The sequence below is a fragment of the Hemitrygon akajei genome, chromosome 7 (assembly GCF_048418815.1).
Source record: "Hemitrygon akajei chromosome 7, sHemAka1.3, whole genome shotgun sequence".
In the NCBI taxonomy this organism is placed as follows: domain Eukaryota; kingdom Metazoa; phylum Chordata; class Chondrichthyes; order Myliobatiformes; family Dasyatidae; genus Hemitrygon; species Hemitrygon akajei.
Window position 1 is genome coordinate 169,081,594 of NC_133130.1, and position 16,136 is coordinate 169,097,729.

The following is a 16,136-nucleotide window of genomic DNA, read 5'->3' on the forward strand; positions in this document are numbered from 1 at the left end:
ACATTAGAATACTTTGCATATTACTTAACAATTGTTACTAGATTTTGATACAAAATACTGATTAATGTTGCATTTTTCATATTGAAATCACAATTGTGCTAATTCTTTCTGATTGTAATAAGTGGTGTAAAGAAAAGAAGCTATTGGAAATGTCCTAGGCCTAATCATCAGTAATGTTTATATGCTGAGGTACATCTGTCTAATGCAGGAATGAAAGTATAAACTGACTTTAGTGTGATATACAAGGATGCTTTATTTGGCATCTGTTCAGGATATCAGTGTGGCATCCAGCTTCCTTTACTCAACTTTAATAAGTGCCAGGGGATAACTATTTCAAAGAAACTAATAATTGCATAATAATGGACCAAAGCAAATAATTCAAGGGCATAAGCTCTGAAAGCTATTTTTCAAAAGATACACTAATGTAGTAATGTAATATTCCCTTAACCTCAGTTCTCTAGAGTGACGTCCACAAAAAACATGCTAATACAAACTTCTGCTGACTAGCCATAGCATCTGACCAAAGTGGTTTCTGATAACTTAGCTAAGGAACTATTTTACATGGAGAAGGCAGATCATACTTCACTCCCCTCCTCCAAACACTCACCTTTCCCCTCACCTGGCCTCACCTATCATTTGCCAGCTTGTACTCCTCCCACTTGCCCCCACCTTCTTTTTCTGGCTTCTTCCCTTCTTCCCCCCTTCCTCTCCAGTCCTCTGCCCAAAATGTCAATAGTTTATTCCCCTCCTTATGAGAAGTCAGGTAATATACTTCGAAAACACAGTTGTACAACAGCAAGATTAAACATCACAGCAACTTCATGTCAACTCTACTGTTATCGTAGTGCAATCTCAAAAGAGAGCATTTCAACTCAAGCACAACTCAAATTACTTTTACTTAAGGTCAAGAAACCCAACATGCAGTTAAAGCTGGGATGATCACGTTTTTGGTCTTAGAGGACTATTTTCATGTTATAACTGAAAAATGTGAATAGAAATTGTTGTTCATGTATCTACCAACATACCAACACATGACAGGAAAGTCAAACACCGTGCAAAAACTGTTAAAGGACATTATCAAAAACCACACCTAAAGATAAGCCTCAAATAACACCCATGAGGTCTCAATGGTACAAAAATTCAAAGTACATTAATTATCAAAGTATACAAAGCAACACACACAAAATGCTGGAGGAACTTAGCAGGTCAGGCAGCATTGATGAAAATGAAAAAATAGTCGCATTTCTGGCCAAGATCCTTCTTCAGCATTGGAAAGGGGGAAGACAGCAGAATAAAGAGGTGGGGGGAAGGTAAGGAGGATAACTTTAAGGTGATAGGTGAAGTCAGGTGGGTGGGAAAGATAAAGGGCTGGAGAGGAAGGAATCTGATAGGAGAGGAAAGTGGAACAATGGAGAAATGGAAGAAGGACACCCAGGGAGAGGTGATAGGCAGGTGAGAAGAGGTAAGAGACCAGAGTGGGGAATAGAAGATGGGAGGGAAAATTTTTTGTACCGGGAGAGGAAATTAATATTCATGCCATCAGGTTGGAGGGTACCCAGACAGAGTATAAGGTGTTGCTCCTCCACCCTGGGGGTGGACTCATCTTGGCATAAGAAGAGGCCAAGGACCAACACGTTACAATGGGAATGGAAATTGGAATTAAAATGTTTGGCCATATATAACCCTGGGATTCATCTTCTTGCAGGCTCAAAGAAGCACAGAAACACAATAGAATCCACAAAAAAAAGACAAACGTCCAACGTGCAAAAATAAAAGACAAATCATGTTGACAATAAAGTAAACAAATAATACAGAACATTAACTGCTGAGTCCCCGACAGTGAGTTCACAGGCGCCAGTTCAGTGCTGAGGTTATACTTGTGCACATTACCCCCTTCCCCAATGGCACCATTGAGAAGAGAGGGAAACAGGTCAAATGTAGGCAGACAGGAGGAGGGATGGGGCGAAGGCTGCTCTCGTTTTAGTCAAGGACTTTATCTACCTTGGCACTGCTTAGGGGCCCAAGGCATGCATTTTCCCTTGAGTAAGGTAGCTCCATTATTATTGATAAGTTCTATACCAATCAGCAGCTGCCAGGTCCTCCCAGTAGCAAAATCTCTGAATGATTTGCTGAAATTCCACTTTGAGTTGGTTGCCCAACCCATACCATTATAAGCCTTCCAAACCTATCTCCGCCTCCCTACAACCATCTGATTGACCATCCATATCTCCTCCTCACCCTCAAGAACACATGGCCCAAACCTCTCTCCCCACCAACACCTTCTCCAGCTGATCTCTCTCTCTTCATCAACTGCATTCTGCATTGTTGGAAAGCCCTGGATGAATAATCTATTCCAGTAAAGGCCTGGGTCACCTGCAGCAAGGCATCAGAGTTTGTCGTTTGGGTGGCTTCCCTTCCATATCATTAACCAAACTTGCCACTGATAAAATTTAGTTTGTGCCTCACTGGGTTAGACATGGCTGTTCAATTCTTGATTGTTACTCATTTTAATTCTACTTCCCATACCCATTCCGACATGTCGATTCATGGCCTCCTCTACTACTACGATGTGGCTGCTCTTAGGTTGGAGGAGCAACACCTCATAATTTGCCTGGGTAGCCACCAACCTGATGGCATGATCATTGATTTCTCTAACCGGGTAACTTTATCCCCCTAACCTTTCTCTCTTTTACCATTCCTCATTTGGCTTCCATTTTACCCCTTCTCTTCTCCTCACCTGCCTATTACCTCCCTCACTTTCCTTTCTCCCATGGTCCACTCTCCTCTTAGATTCCTTCTTTTTCTGGCCTTTCACTTTTCCACCTGTACCCTTCCACTTTCTCACTTCATACTCTCCACTCCCTATCTCACACCCACACACCTGGTCTCGCCTAACACCTGCCAGTTTCTACCCCTTATCTCCTGCCACTTTCTTATTCTGGCTTCTTCCCTCCTTCCTTTCCAGTCCTGATGAAGGGTCTCAGCCTGAAACAGTGACTGTTTATTCCTCTCCATTGATGCAGCTTGACCTGCAGAGTTCCTCCAGCACTTTGTGTGTGTTCCATTCCATCACCCCATCTACCATTAAGATTCTTGCGAACAAAACCATATCACTCTCAGTTATAACTTTTCAATTGATTTAATCTACCATTGTTTGAAAATTAGCACTGCCGAATATCATTCATGTTTGTGCAGCAGTGAGTGACTGGTACAATGGCTATTGGCTTTGCTAATGACTTCATCTTGTCTAACCTGGAAGGATTGCTGATGGAATTGTCATGGTCCCATCTGGCTATTCCCCATCTCGCTCCTATCTCCTTGATTGTGCCTTAATTCCTGTTGGCTGATTCCCAATTGCTGCTAGTTCAATTAATTACAGCTCACCTGGTTCCCATCAGAGACTGCAGGATAAGAACCCTGGCGTCACAGCCCTGGGTTGCCAGTTCGTTGGTCGATTCCATTGAGTGTTAACCTTGTTTCCTGATCCCTTAAGACTGTTAGTTCTAAGCTCCGCTCCATTCTTTAGATATTCTACGAAAACCTCGTCTTCGAGTCAACATTCCCCGGTTATCTGTTCTACGTTCGCAACTGAGCTACCATCTCTTGACCCTGTCTCCGTGCCTGTGTCCTGTACTTGGGTTCGTCCCCATTCCCTCCCTTGCAACAAGAATACTGTCAAGTGTAGCACCATTCACACCCCTACTGATCCACAGCATGCAGAGAAATGAGATCAGGTTACGTCCACTGAACTCATCACCAAGTCCCTTTAACCATCCTAATTTAACTCAACTAGATTACTCCGGGTCTCTGCAAGGAACACTCTGAATCTGAATCAGGTTTAATATCACTGGCATATGTCATTAAATTGGTGGTTTTGCAGCAGCAGTACACAGCAATACATATTTTTTAAAAAAAACTCTAAATTACAATAAGAAATAAGTTGTGCAAAAATAGTGAGGTAGTGTTCGCAGGTTCATTATCCATTCAGAAATCTAATGACGGGGGGGGGGGGGGGGGCGGTGCGGAGGAAGCTGTTCCTGAACGGTAAGTGTTGGTTTTCTGGCTTCCCAAGATGTCGCTGGTGAACCAAAGCAACAAGCTGCAGGTGGCTTACAAAACTTCTAAAAATACCTCTTTTGAATTACTCTTACTACAGTCTGCAGCGTGTAATTTCCCTTTACGCAACATATGTTTGAACCATCTTAATGAACTAGTGATTTCACGATCTTCTGAAGGGGTCAACAGACTTAACTCTCAAGCATGTAGGTACAACACGATTAATTAGATGAAGGTTCATTGCTATGGCCAGAAGAGTGGTGGGAGGGGAGGACTACAAGCCAGGCTGAAATGCAGAGGGATGAATCACCCTTTACCCAGCATCTTTTCAGCAAATGTACAGTCGCTGGACAAAGCTTGGATCACTGAACGATGCTCGACTGCTATAGCAGGGCTTGAATGCTATTACCACTTATAAAGTGAAACCAAGTAACATAGGCAACAACTTCATCTCATTTTCTCTATATTTATTTATTATTATTTTTTTCTTTTTTCTTTTATATTTGTACAGTTTATTGCCTTTTGAGGATATCAACAAGTTTTATGAACAACTCAACAGTGCTTATGAGCGATGTAAATCTCAGGATATAAAACTAGTCATGGGAGATTTTAACTCCAAAGTTGGACAGGAAAGGGTTGATAACATCATAGGACCTTTTGGATTAGGGGAGAAAAATGAAAATGGAGAAAGGTTTACTGATTGGTGTGTCAGAAACAACCAAGTGATCACCAATACTTGGTATAAAAACCATCCAAGGTTGTGTACTTGGATTAGCCCTGGAGATAGAACAAGGAATCAAATAGATTTCATTACCATCAATGAACGCTTTAGAAATAATATCACAAATTCTAAAGCCTACCCAGGAGCAGACTGTGGTTCAGATCACCATCCAGTAATAGCTACCATCAAAACAAAATTACAGAAGCTGAACGTGGAAAAAGGAGAAAGAAGTATATGTTGGGAGAACTTAAAAAGGATAGCATACTTAAGCAACAATTCAAAACAGCTGTAGAAGAGCACCTCAACAAAAACGAAGCAACACCTATTTGGGACAGATTTAAATATGCTATACAGCAATCAGCAGAGAAGATAATCCCAGTACAAGAAATCCAACACACCAATAAGGGGTGGATAACCCAAGAAATTCTAGATCTGATGGAACAAAGAAGGTTCGTGAAGAATAATGAAGTGCAATACAGAGAGCTAGACAGACAGACCAGACAATTGTGCGATATTGCAAAGGAAGAATGGCTGAATCAAAAAATGCAATGAAGTAGAAGGCCATATTAACAACAGCAAAGAAATGCACAAGAAGATTAAGGAAATTACTGGAATTAAGAAAACCTCCTCTACGGGATGCGTAAGATCAGCAGATGGATCCAGACTAACAGATCCAGATAAAGGACGTGACAGGTGGATTCAGTAGATAGAGCAGCTTTTTGAAGATAATAGAGGGGAACCCCCAGATATTAAACACCCTAATTCTGGCCCACGTATTACCAAAGAAGAAATAACTAAAGCAATGAAAAGCATGAAACATGGCAAAGCCACTGGACCTGATGAAATTTCAGTGGAAATGATACAAGCCCTAGAAGATCTGGGCAAAGATACTAATTTTGAACTGTTTAATGGCATATATGAGTCTGGTGTATTACCTGACGATCTCTTGAAATCAGTATTTATAACTCTGACAAAAATTCCTGGAACTATTGACTGCGAAAATTATAGAACAATCAGTTTTATGAGTCACATAATAAAGATTTTGTCAAGAATTGTTCTGAGTCGAATTAAAAACAAGGCCAGAAACTTCTAAACTGCAATATGGGTTTATTGAGGATAGAGGAACTAGGAATGCAATTTTCATACTACAAATGCTTTCAGAAAGGGTAATTGAATATCAAAATGATGTCTTTTTATGTTTATTGATTTCACTAAATCATTTGACAAAGTGCAACATGAAAAATTATTTCAAATTCTCGCTAAACTAAACATTGACAGAAGGGACCAACAACTGCTTCAAAATTTATACTGGAATCAAACGGTGGCGGTAAAAATTGATGATAAGCAGTTGGACTAAAATTCAAAGAGGAGTTAGACAGGAATGCATTGCCTCACCAGAATTATTTAATATCTATAGAGAAATGATTCTCAGAGAACTAGAAGACCTAGATGGGATAAAAATTGGAGGTGTTAACATCAACTATTTAAGATATGCAGACGATACCACCCTAATAGCAAGTGCTGCAGACGACCTACAAATCCTCATAGACAAAGTAGTACAAACAAGTGCAGATTTTGGTCTAACCATCAACTGTAAAAAAAATCAAATGTATGGTAATATCAAAACAGCAGGATACTCCCAACTGCTAATTGTACATTGGTAACCAAGAGATTGAACAAAAGACCAGCTTTAATTACCTTGGTAGTTTTATATCACAAGATGCTAGAAGTAAAGTAGAAATAAAAAGAAGAATTGCCATTTCCAAAACCGACTTCCAAAAAATGAAACCCATTTTTTACCAACACACACATTTCTATGACAACAAAGCCTAGGCTACTAAAATGTTACATCTGGTCAATCTTGCTGCACGCTTCCGAAACATGGACTATAACACCAGAACTCCAAAGAAACTTAGAAGCAACAGAAATATAGCTTCTTAGAAGAATGCTAAAAATATCATATAGAGATAGAGTAACTAATGAGACAGTACTCCAATGTGCCCATACAAAAAGATCTTTAATAAGAATATTAAATGAGAGGAAACTTAATTTCCTGGGCCATGTCATAAGAAAGGGAGAAATAGAATGCCTTACACTACAAGGCTGTGTGCCTGGGAAACGCAGAACAGGAAGGCAAAGAAGAAAATATATGGACACTGTGAAAGAACTAACAAATCTAAATGTGTGAGATATCATTGACGCTGTGAGGGACTGTTCGATGTGGAGAGCCATGATCGCCCAAGTGTGTAACTTCAGCAGTGAAAGATTGAAGATTTTCATGCACACTTTCACCAGTTAGTTGTCACAGGTTTTCAATGCCCTACCAGGACCTGACATCTTGTAAGGGTTCACCCTTGTGAAAGATATTCGGACGTCAGCCTCTGAGATAGAGATCACAGGTTCACCTGATGCTGCGGAATTAGCACAAGTGTAATTTTATTCTCCCTTTCAAAGCGTACATAAAAGGCGTTGAGCACATCTGGGAGTGAAACATCACAGCCATTTGTGATGTTAGGGTGGAAGTAAAGGCCAGCAAACCCTGCCACAACTGACGTGAATCCAATTCTGTCTCTAACATCATTCAAAATTGTTATTTACCCTTAAAAAAAAGCCTTCCATTGGTTGGTACCTGGACTTTTTGTATAGCCTGGATCACTGCTCTTGAATGCCATAGATATAGCACCCAGCAGACTACAAATCTCCTGGGTTCAACACAGCTTTCGGTTTGGGTATGTCTGCAATGGTCTAGAAGGCACACACTCATCCACACAGGTCTTGATGAAGTTGGTGACAACTGTGGTATATTCATTCAGATTCAAAGATGAGTTCCTTAATATTGTCCAGTCCACTGTCTTAAAGCAGAAAACCTTTGCAACGTGTCCTCATAACTGACACCTTTTATATTCACTCTGATGAATCAGCCATGCATCATCTCCAAAACAAGTATATCCATCCTCTTGTGCAACAGTTTGTATGTTTGCCACATAAACTTGGTTCCTGGACTTCTTGAGATAAGAAGTCCTTAACATTAATTTGTTTTAAGTTTTTTCTTCATGTTTTCTCGGGACTGAACTAAGATGTCTTGTAGGCATTGTATTGCTGCTGCAAAGTCAACATATTTCACTGCATATGCTGGTGATATTAAACCTGATTCTAATTCTCCACAGTGAGAAGCAACTAACTCAGAGTTTGCGGCAACCAAGACCCTTTGCTCAGAGTCTATCCCTGCATCTTCCAGTAGAAGTGCAGAAAACTAATAAAATTTCTCTTGTGTTTAGTCATCAATTGTAATACTCCATCAGAATCAAGTCTCTTCATTTGATCTCCTCTGAACCCATTGTCGTGCCGAAGGGTCTCAGCCCAAAACGTTGACTGTACTGTTTTGCACAGATGCTGCCTGGCCTGCTGAGTTCCTCCAGCATTTTGTGTGTGTTGTTCCTAAATACAGGTATACTGTAATATTTACTTTATTTGGCATTGAGGTCAACCTTAAATTTGCTGCTAAACCCGCAAAATTTAAAATGAAAGAAATTACATAAATTATTGAAGGGTATATATAGGAGTGGCATGGTAGCAAAGTGGTTAGCACGATGCTTTACAGAATCAGCGACCGAGGTTCAATTCCCACCGCAGCCTGTAAGGAGATTTTATGTGACCATGTAGGTTTCCTCTGGGTGTTCCAGTCCAAAGACAAAACCAGATGGTAGGTTAACTGGTCATTGTAAATTGTCTGGTAATTATGCTAGGATTAAATTGGTTGGTTGCTGGGCAGTGCGGCTCGAAGGGCCAAAGGGCCTGTTCTGTACTGGATATCAGGATATCCCAAACATTGCTCTGATATGCAAATGCCTTGTGTCTAATCCTCTGACCCAGCCTACAGTATGCAGAACATGGGTCACTGAAAAGGTTAAGTTATGCCTATTGAAACAGAACAGTCAAAGTAACTTTATTATCAAAGTACATACACAGAATAACCCATATACAACCCTGTGATCTGTTTTCTTCGGGCATTCACAGTAACTTCATGAAATACAATAGAATCAATGACAAAAAATGCACACAACAAGATGGACAAACAGCCAGAATGCAACAGGCAACAAACTATGCAAATACAAAAAAATAGTAATAATAAATTAATAAGCAATAAATATTGAGAACATGAGATGAAGAGTCCTTGAAAGTGAGTCTATAGGATTATAGGAACAGTTCATTGTTGGTGTGAGTGAAGTTGAGTGAACCTAACCCTTCTGGTACAAAAGCCTGCTGGTTGAGGGGTAATAACTGTTCCTGAACCTGGTGGGTTGGGTCCTGCGAATCCTGAGGTTCCTTCCTGATGGCAGCAGTGAGAAGACAGCAAGGTTTACTGTTAATTACTTTCTCTGCCAAATTGTGGAGCACAATGAGCGCACAATAAAGCCTATGGGGAGAATTTTTGTGAGTAATATGTACTTTATGTCTGTAAATGTCAAATTGTTTTCAGTGCAGTAAGTCCAGAATGCTGTTAGCATTGCAGGTGTTTACTCAAAGCCCCACAATACTTCAAACAGATGGCAAACTAGGTTGCAAAATTAAGATGCTCCGTGCAGCAAAATAACTAGTTAGACTGTATATCCCACACACTGCAATGATGCTGGCAATGTCACCTTTTAACGAAACACTGAAGGAGCAGACTGTATGTCATTCTCATTTATCCACAGTAATTTTAAAGTCTGTTCTACATCAAAAAGGACCTTTTCTTTAGTTGGACCTTTAAATAACACCCTAAATCTATCCTACCCTTTCTTGTAACATTAAATAAAATCTGAAAAGGCACCAGAGCATCGATTACAAGTGAGTGGAGAAAAAATTGAGATGATTCTCTTTCTGGCACAACTTTGTTTTGGATCAAAGTAGACTGCTCTCTCCTCCTGAACTGACACACTTTACCACCTCGGTCCTGTCCCTTTGATCTATTAATTAAGAGTACTCCAGTAGCAGGTGGCACTGATAGAGTGCAAGGCAAATTGAACACATCTCTCTCATGGCGACCAGATAACCATTTAGTTAGCAATACCAATCCATTATTCAAAAATTAAATAGAACGGAGAGAAAGAAAGCAAAACACAGGTACAAAGCGGTGAAGGAAAAGGTTACAGTACGGAACAAGGCAATGAATCATTTTTCACAACAATGGTATAAATGGATTTTAAAAGAACGAGATCAGATTGCACAATTATGCTTTGGCAGAAAGACACGCTTGTAACTTTAAACTGAAAAGGAGAATGAGTGAAGTGAACAGCGAAGCGTGCTGGTAAAATACCAAATGTTTTCATGTAGCCCTGTCTCTCATGTAGAAAAACAAAGTAATTTAGCAAATAGATAACATTGTCAAAGAGACATAAAACAGAGAACTGAAGGGGATGGGGGTAGGTAGTGAGAGAGATACTTGAAAAAAACTGCTGTATTAAATTTTGAGTTCAGTAATAAAAGTGCACAGAAATCGGAACGGGGTCATACTTACCACATCATTAGGAAGGCTTTGAAGATCATCAAATGGTGTCTCCAGTGTATTGTTGTCCACGTTTAATATCACTACATCTTCTAAAGCCATGTTCCTCACTTTCTGTTGTGGAAAATGAAACATTTTTTGAAAAAATGCATTTAGAAAAATGTAGTTTGACATCTGAGTTCATTAGCACTGGGGATTAAAGCCAGCTTGCAACAAAAACAGGCCAGATTACTCATGGTATACTTTATGTCAGTCGCAGAGAAAGTTCAACTTTGAAAGTTGGGTGAACTACAGTTCTGGAGTTGAAATATATCATATCTATAGCTCAAAGTATACTTTCTATATTTCTAAAATTTTATTTAGAGATACATCGCGAAACAGACCCTTCCAGATGCACGGCCCAGCATCCCCTGATTTAACCTTAGTCTAATCACAGGACAATTTACAATGAGCAATTAACCTGCTAACCAGTAGATCTGTGGGAAGAAACCAGAGCACCTGGAGGAAAGCCACATGCATACGGGAAAGACATACAAACTTTCTTAAAGAGGACACTGGAATTGAATTCTACGCTATCGTGGCACCCCAAATTTTCAAAATTTGTTACAAACCAACATTTTATGTATTTATTTATTCAGAGATACAGCATATTCTGGCAAATGAGTTGCAATGCCCAGCAACTCACCTATTAACACTCACCTAGTCACAAGACAATTTATACTGACCAATCAAATCTGATCCATGCAATCTCTGCGAGAACATACAATCTCCTTACAGGCAGTGGTGGTATTGAACCCTAAACTCCAATGTCCCAAGCCTAGCATCACACTATCGAGGCACCCATTACACTTATAAAGTTTAATGCCAACTGTTCATAAAAACATAAAACAAATGATCTGCATATTTTATTACTGTTGTAACTTATTTGTCATTTCTATGTATGGTACATTTTAAGTTGCTTATTTATTTATTTTGCAATACAGCACAGAGTGAGCCCTTCTGGCCCTTCAAACCACATGCTTTCACAACCTCCAATAAATCTGACTAACGCCAACCTAATTTACAATGACCAACTAACACACTCAGTACATCTTTGGACTGTGAGAGAAAACCAGAGCACCCAGGGAAAACTCATGCATTCTATAGTGAGGACATACAAAGACTCCTTACAGAATGGCACTGGAACTGAACTCCAAACTCTAGAATGCCCCAAGCTGTAATTCCACCAAACTAACCGCTATGCTACCATGATGCCTCACAGTATTACTTTTTTAAGTTACTAATGGAAAGCAATGAAATAAACCAGTAGTTATATTAGATGGTCTAACCTTGCATTAAAAGACACACACAGTGCACAGTTGAAGTTCTCTCACTAATAGAAACCTATGCCCTCAGTATTACGAGATATTCTCCATCTAATCAAAAGGTCCAGAGATTCATCTTGCCAACTACTAAGCACATTGTTTATTACATCTATAAATATGGCTTACCAAGAATTTCAGACTTAATCAATAAATTCTGCTTTCCTAATACAAACAGTGCTTTGTTTTCAAAATAGACACCACCACAGTTAAAATCCATTAACTTTTCAAACAAACTCCAGGGGTCCTTATTCACTTGCTTATTAAGTGAAAAACAGTTAGTACTTCTTGTCTTGATGATATGCCTTTTTAAATCCACACTCGAATTAGAACCTTAGCATATTGCCATCAAATTCTCAAAGAGCCTCACTGCAACTAAGGACAACTAAAGATATACAGAAATGTTCTACAAACACTTGAAGATAAGAGTTGCAAACTTCAGATGACACAGAAGTTAAATGACAATTCCTTAAACTGATTCTCCTAATCACGTTAAAGAAGTAAAGGATATAGAGAATTGTATTGAATAGTCATTAGTTCTTGTTTTGAGAACTTACACCACCTTTATAATGGCTTAAAGTAATGTGGAAAGAATGTATCTCATTTCTCAAAGTGACAAATGTGATTTTTTTAAAAACATACGCCGGCATGTCAATCTGGCTGCCAGAAGCAGGAAAAGCTTATGATATTAAATTTTATGCTTTCATGCCCCGGCAGTAACCAGAAGGACTTAATGAAATCCTCTCCAGATTTACAATCTGAAGCAGCTATTCAGCAGAAAGATATGGTGAGGCGAGACATGTCCTCTGACCTTTAAACTCTTTGATCCTTGCCCAGCGGGTGAGCAGCGACCCCCTTCTGTGTGTTTTCCACTTTCCTGCCAAACTGTTACCTAGAGTCCGCAACAGCAGTGATCTTAAGCAGGTGATTTTTGGGGGTATATTATCATAAACAGCTGTAACGGACTGATCTGAAACTAACTCCACTGACATGAAGGATGTCCAAGACATTTTCTTATTATTAAACTCAGCAAAGTCCCATTTGTGTTGGTCATTTTGAAATTGAACACATCCTGCTGACTTTCGAAGGAACATTGCTGGCAATTAACGTTAAGCTATGCACTGTCTAAGCAAAAGTTATATCTTTGACAATGTGGGGAATGGGACTACCAGCAACAACAGAGAACAAATACCAGAACATCTTAAAAGTACACAATAAAATTGCAAAATAATTTCTTCTGCCATTCTACCCTGTGTTTCCCCATTGTAAAACTACACTTAGTGGCCACTTAATTAGTTACCTTCTGTACCTAATAAAGTAGCCACTGAGTGTATGTTCGTGCTCTTCTGCTGCTGCAGCCCATCCACTTCGGGGTTTGATGTGTTGTGCATTCGGAGATGCTCTTCTGCACACCACTGTTGTAACGTGTGGTTATTTGAGTTACTGTCACCTTCCTGTCAGCTTGAACCAGTCTGGCCATTCTCCTCTAACCTCTCTCATTAACAAGGAGTTTTTGTCCACACAACTGCTGCTCAGTTGATGCTTTTTTTGTTTTTGGCACTATTCTCTGTAAACTCTAGAGTCCGTTGTGAGTGAAAAATCCCAGATCAGCAGTTTCTGAGATACTCAGACCATCATGTCTGGCACCAACAATCTTGCCATGGTCAAACACAAAGTTCACTGCAGATGCTGTGGTCAAATCAAGACGTACAAAAAAGCTGGATGAACTCAGCAGGTTGTGCAGCATCCGTTGAAAGAAGCAGTCAACGTTTCGGGTTGAGACCCTCCGTCAGGACTAAGGAAGGCAGTAGGTGGCAGTAGATGATGAGGTCAAACTTCGGTTGGAGGAACAACATCTCCTATACCGTCTGGGTAGTCTCCAGCCCCTTGGTATGAACATCGAATTCTCCAACTTCCGGTAATTCCCTCCCTCTCCCTTCCCCCATCCCACCTTCACTCTGTCTCCTCTTCTAGCTGCCGTCTCATGACTCTGCCTTCTACTACCCATAGTACTTTCCCCTCAGATTCCTTCTTCACCTCTCCTGCCTATCCCCTCCCTGCTTCCCCTCCCCCACCCCTTTATCTTTCCTCTGATTGGTTTTCCACCCTCCCCCCACCTTCTTTATAGGGCCCCTGCCCCCTCCTTCTTTAGTCCTGATGAAGGGTTTCGGCCCGAAACGTTGACTGCTTCTTTCAACAGATGCTGCCCAACCTGCTGAGTTCATCCAGCTTTCCACGGTCAAAGTCACTTAGATCACATTTCTTCCCCATTCTGATGTTTGGTCTGAAGAACAACAGAACCCCTTCACCATGTCTGCATGCTTTTATGCAGTGAGGTGCAGCCACACGATTGGCTGATTAGATATTTGCATTAACAATAAATGGTCCGGTGTACCTAATAAAGTGGCCACTGAGTGTACATTGTACACACTGAAATTGCAAAATAATTTTCTTTGACATTCCACTTTGCATTCCCCATTGTACAAACAATATTTTTTATGCTTGAGTACTAGCCTGGTTATTCCAAGTTTTAGAACAACATTATTGTACTGGTTCCCTTTTTACAATGAAATTCACATGGAATAATCCTTGCAAATTAATACTCCCTAATGAATCTACCTGCCTGTTTCGAAGGCCCAGGTATAGCCAATATTTTAGTCTTCAGGGTGAGGTCCTATTGGATACTGTGTATGGTGTTCAATCGATCTCTCCAGTAGGTCATTGTTCTCTGGAGATGGATTTTGTTCAGTACAGCAGGCAGTGATTATCCAAGTTGACAGGACTGAAGTCAATTATGCATTCTTTCCGTCTATCCTAGACTGAAGACATTTGCATATAGTTTTTCTGTTTGAATTACTAACACGAAAAAGAGGCAGATTGTGCCAGTATGCTCAATTAATCACTCCTTCTTGTGGCCTTAAAGGTGTTCTGAGGAACTCAGCATTCCTCCTAAAAGCCCCAAAGCTTGCCCCGGTTGTATCCATTCCACATATTAATGTTTATTTGTGTTCTCCTTTCTCTTTCCTCTGAGGTGTCAGAAATCAGAATCAGAATCAGAATCAGGTTTATTATCCCTAACATATCTCATGAAATATGTTGTTTTGCAGCCGCAGTATGCTGCAAAGCATAATAAAAAACTATAAGTTACTCTGAGAAAAAAAATATATATACACAAATTAGATTAAATAAGTAGTGCAAAAAGAGAGCAAAGAAAAACAAAAAGAATTAATGAGGCAGTATACGTAGGTTCATTGTCCATTCAGAAATCTCTGGGGGTGGAGGGGAAGAAACATTGAGTGTGTGTCTTCAGGCTCCTGTACATCCTCCTTGATGGTAGCAATAAGAAGAGGGCAAGTCCTGGGTGATGGGGGTCCTGGATGATGGATGCCATCTTTTTGAAGCATCACCTGTAGAAGGAACCCTGGGTGCTTGGGAGGCTAGTGTCCATTCTGGAGCTGGCTGAATTTGCAACTTTCTGCAGCTTTTCCCGATCCTGTGCAGTGGCCTCTCCACACCAAATGGTGATGCAACCAGTTAGAATGCTCTCCACAGTATATCTGTAGAAATTTGAAAGTGTCTTTGGTGACATACTAAAACTACTCATTAAATTTAGCAGTTGTCCTGCCTTCTTTGTAAAGGCATCAATACGTTGGACCCTGGATGGATCTTCAGAGATTTTAACACCCAAGAACTTGAAACTGCCCATCCTTTCCACTTCAGATCCCTGAATGAGGATTGGTGTGTTCCCTCGACTTCTCCTCCCTTAAGTATCTAATCAAGTCCTTGGTCTTACTGACGTTGAGTGCAAGGTTGTTATTGTAACATGGTTCAAAGCCAGTAGTATTCTTCCCTGATGTGGGAATTGAGTGAGTAATCAGAATCAGAATCAGAATCAGACTTTAATCGCCATGTACCTATGCACATCCAAGGAATTTACTTCCGGCAGATGTTGTCTCTCTGCTCATAACAATAATAATGATAAATATAAATGAAAATATAGATTATACATACAGGTAGTGCAATCCAAGTAATAGTTAGCCGACAGTTAACCGGCAGTTAACTGTTCAGCAAAGTGACCGCAGTAGGGAAAAAACTTCTCCAATGCCTATTAGTCTTAGTCTGGAGGGATCTGAAGCGTCTACCAGACGGAAGCAGATCAAACAGTCCGTGCGCAGGATGGGAGGAGTCACTTGCTGGTGAAAGTAGCACTGAGTGAATACTACCGGGGTGATTGATATGTTCGTGGCCTAAGGTAGAAGGAATCAGTTTTAGAAAACCTAGCGCATTTATTTTTCAACATAGTCTCCTCGCTCCTACATTTACACACTTAGTCCAGTGGTTGTGAAGCATACTGATCTTGGACCTCCAGAAAATGTCCACAGATGGGTGATTGATAAGTTTGTGGCCTGAGGTTGAAGGAGATGAGTTATACAGCTCTCGTTACATGCACATGCAGGTCAGCTCTTTGAGTGATTATGCAGAAAGTTTGAAGTTAATAACTCATCTCCTT

The 16,136-nt window shown here is 40.2% G+C and overlaps 1 protein-coding gene across 7 annotated transcripts in view; it reads right to left on the minus strand.

Annotated features, from left to right (window-relative positions):
• dennd1a (DENN/MADD domain containing 1A) overlaps positions 1 to 16,136 on the minus strand; it is a 618,210-nt gene that overhangs the window by 230,055 nt on the left and 372,019 nt on the right. For all 7 annotated transcript variants that reach the window (XM_073052569.1, XM_073052565.1, XM_073052563.1 and 4 more), the window contains exon 12: positions 10,278 to 10,379. In XM_073052569.1, coding sequence (XP_072908670.1) covers positions 10,278 to 10,379 — 102 coding nt within the window. The remainder of the gene's footprint in view (positions 1 to 10,277; positions 10,380 to 16,136) is intronic.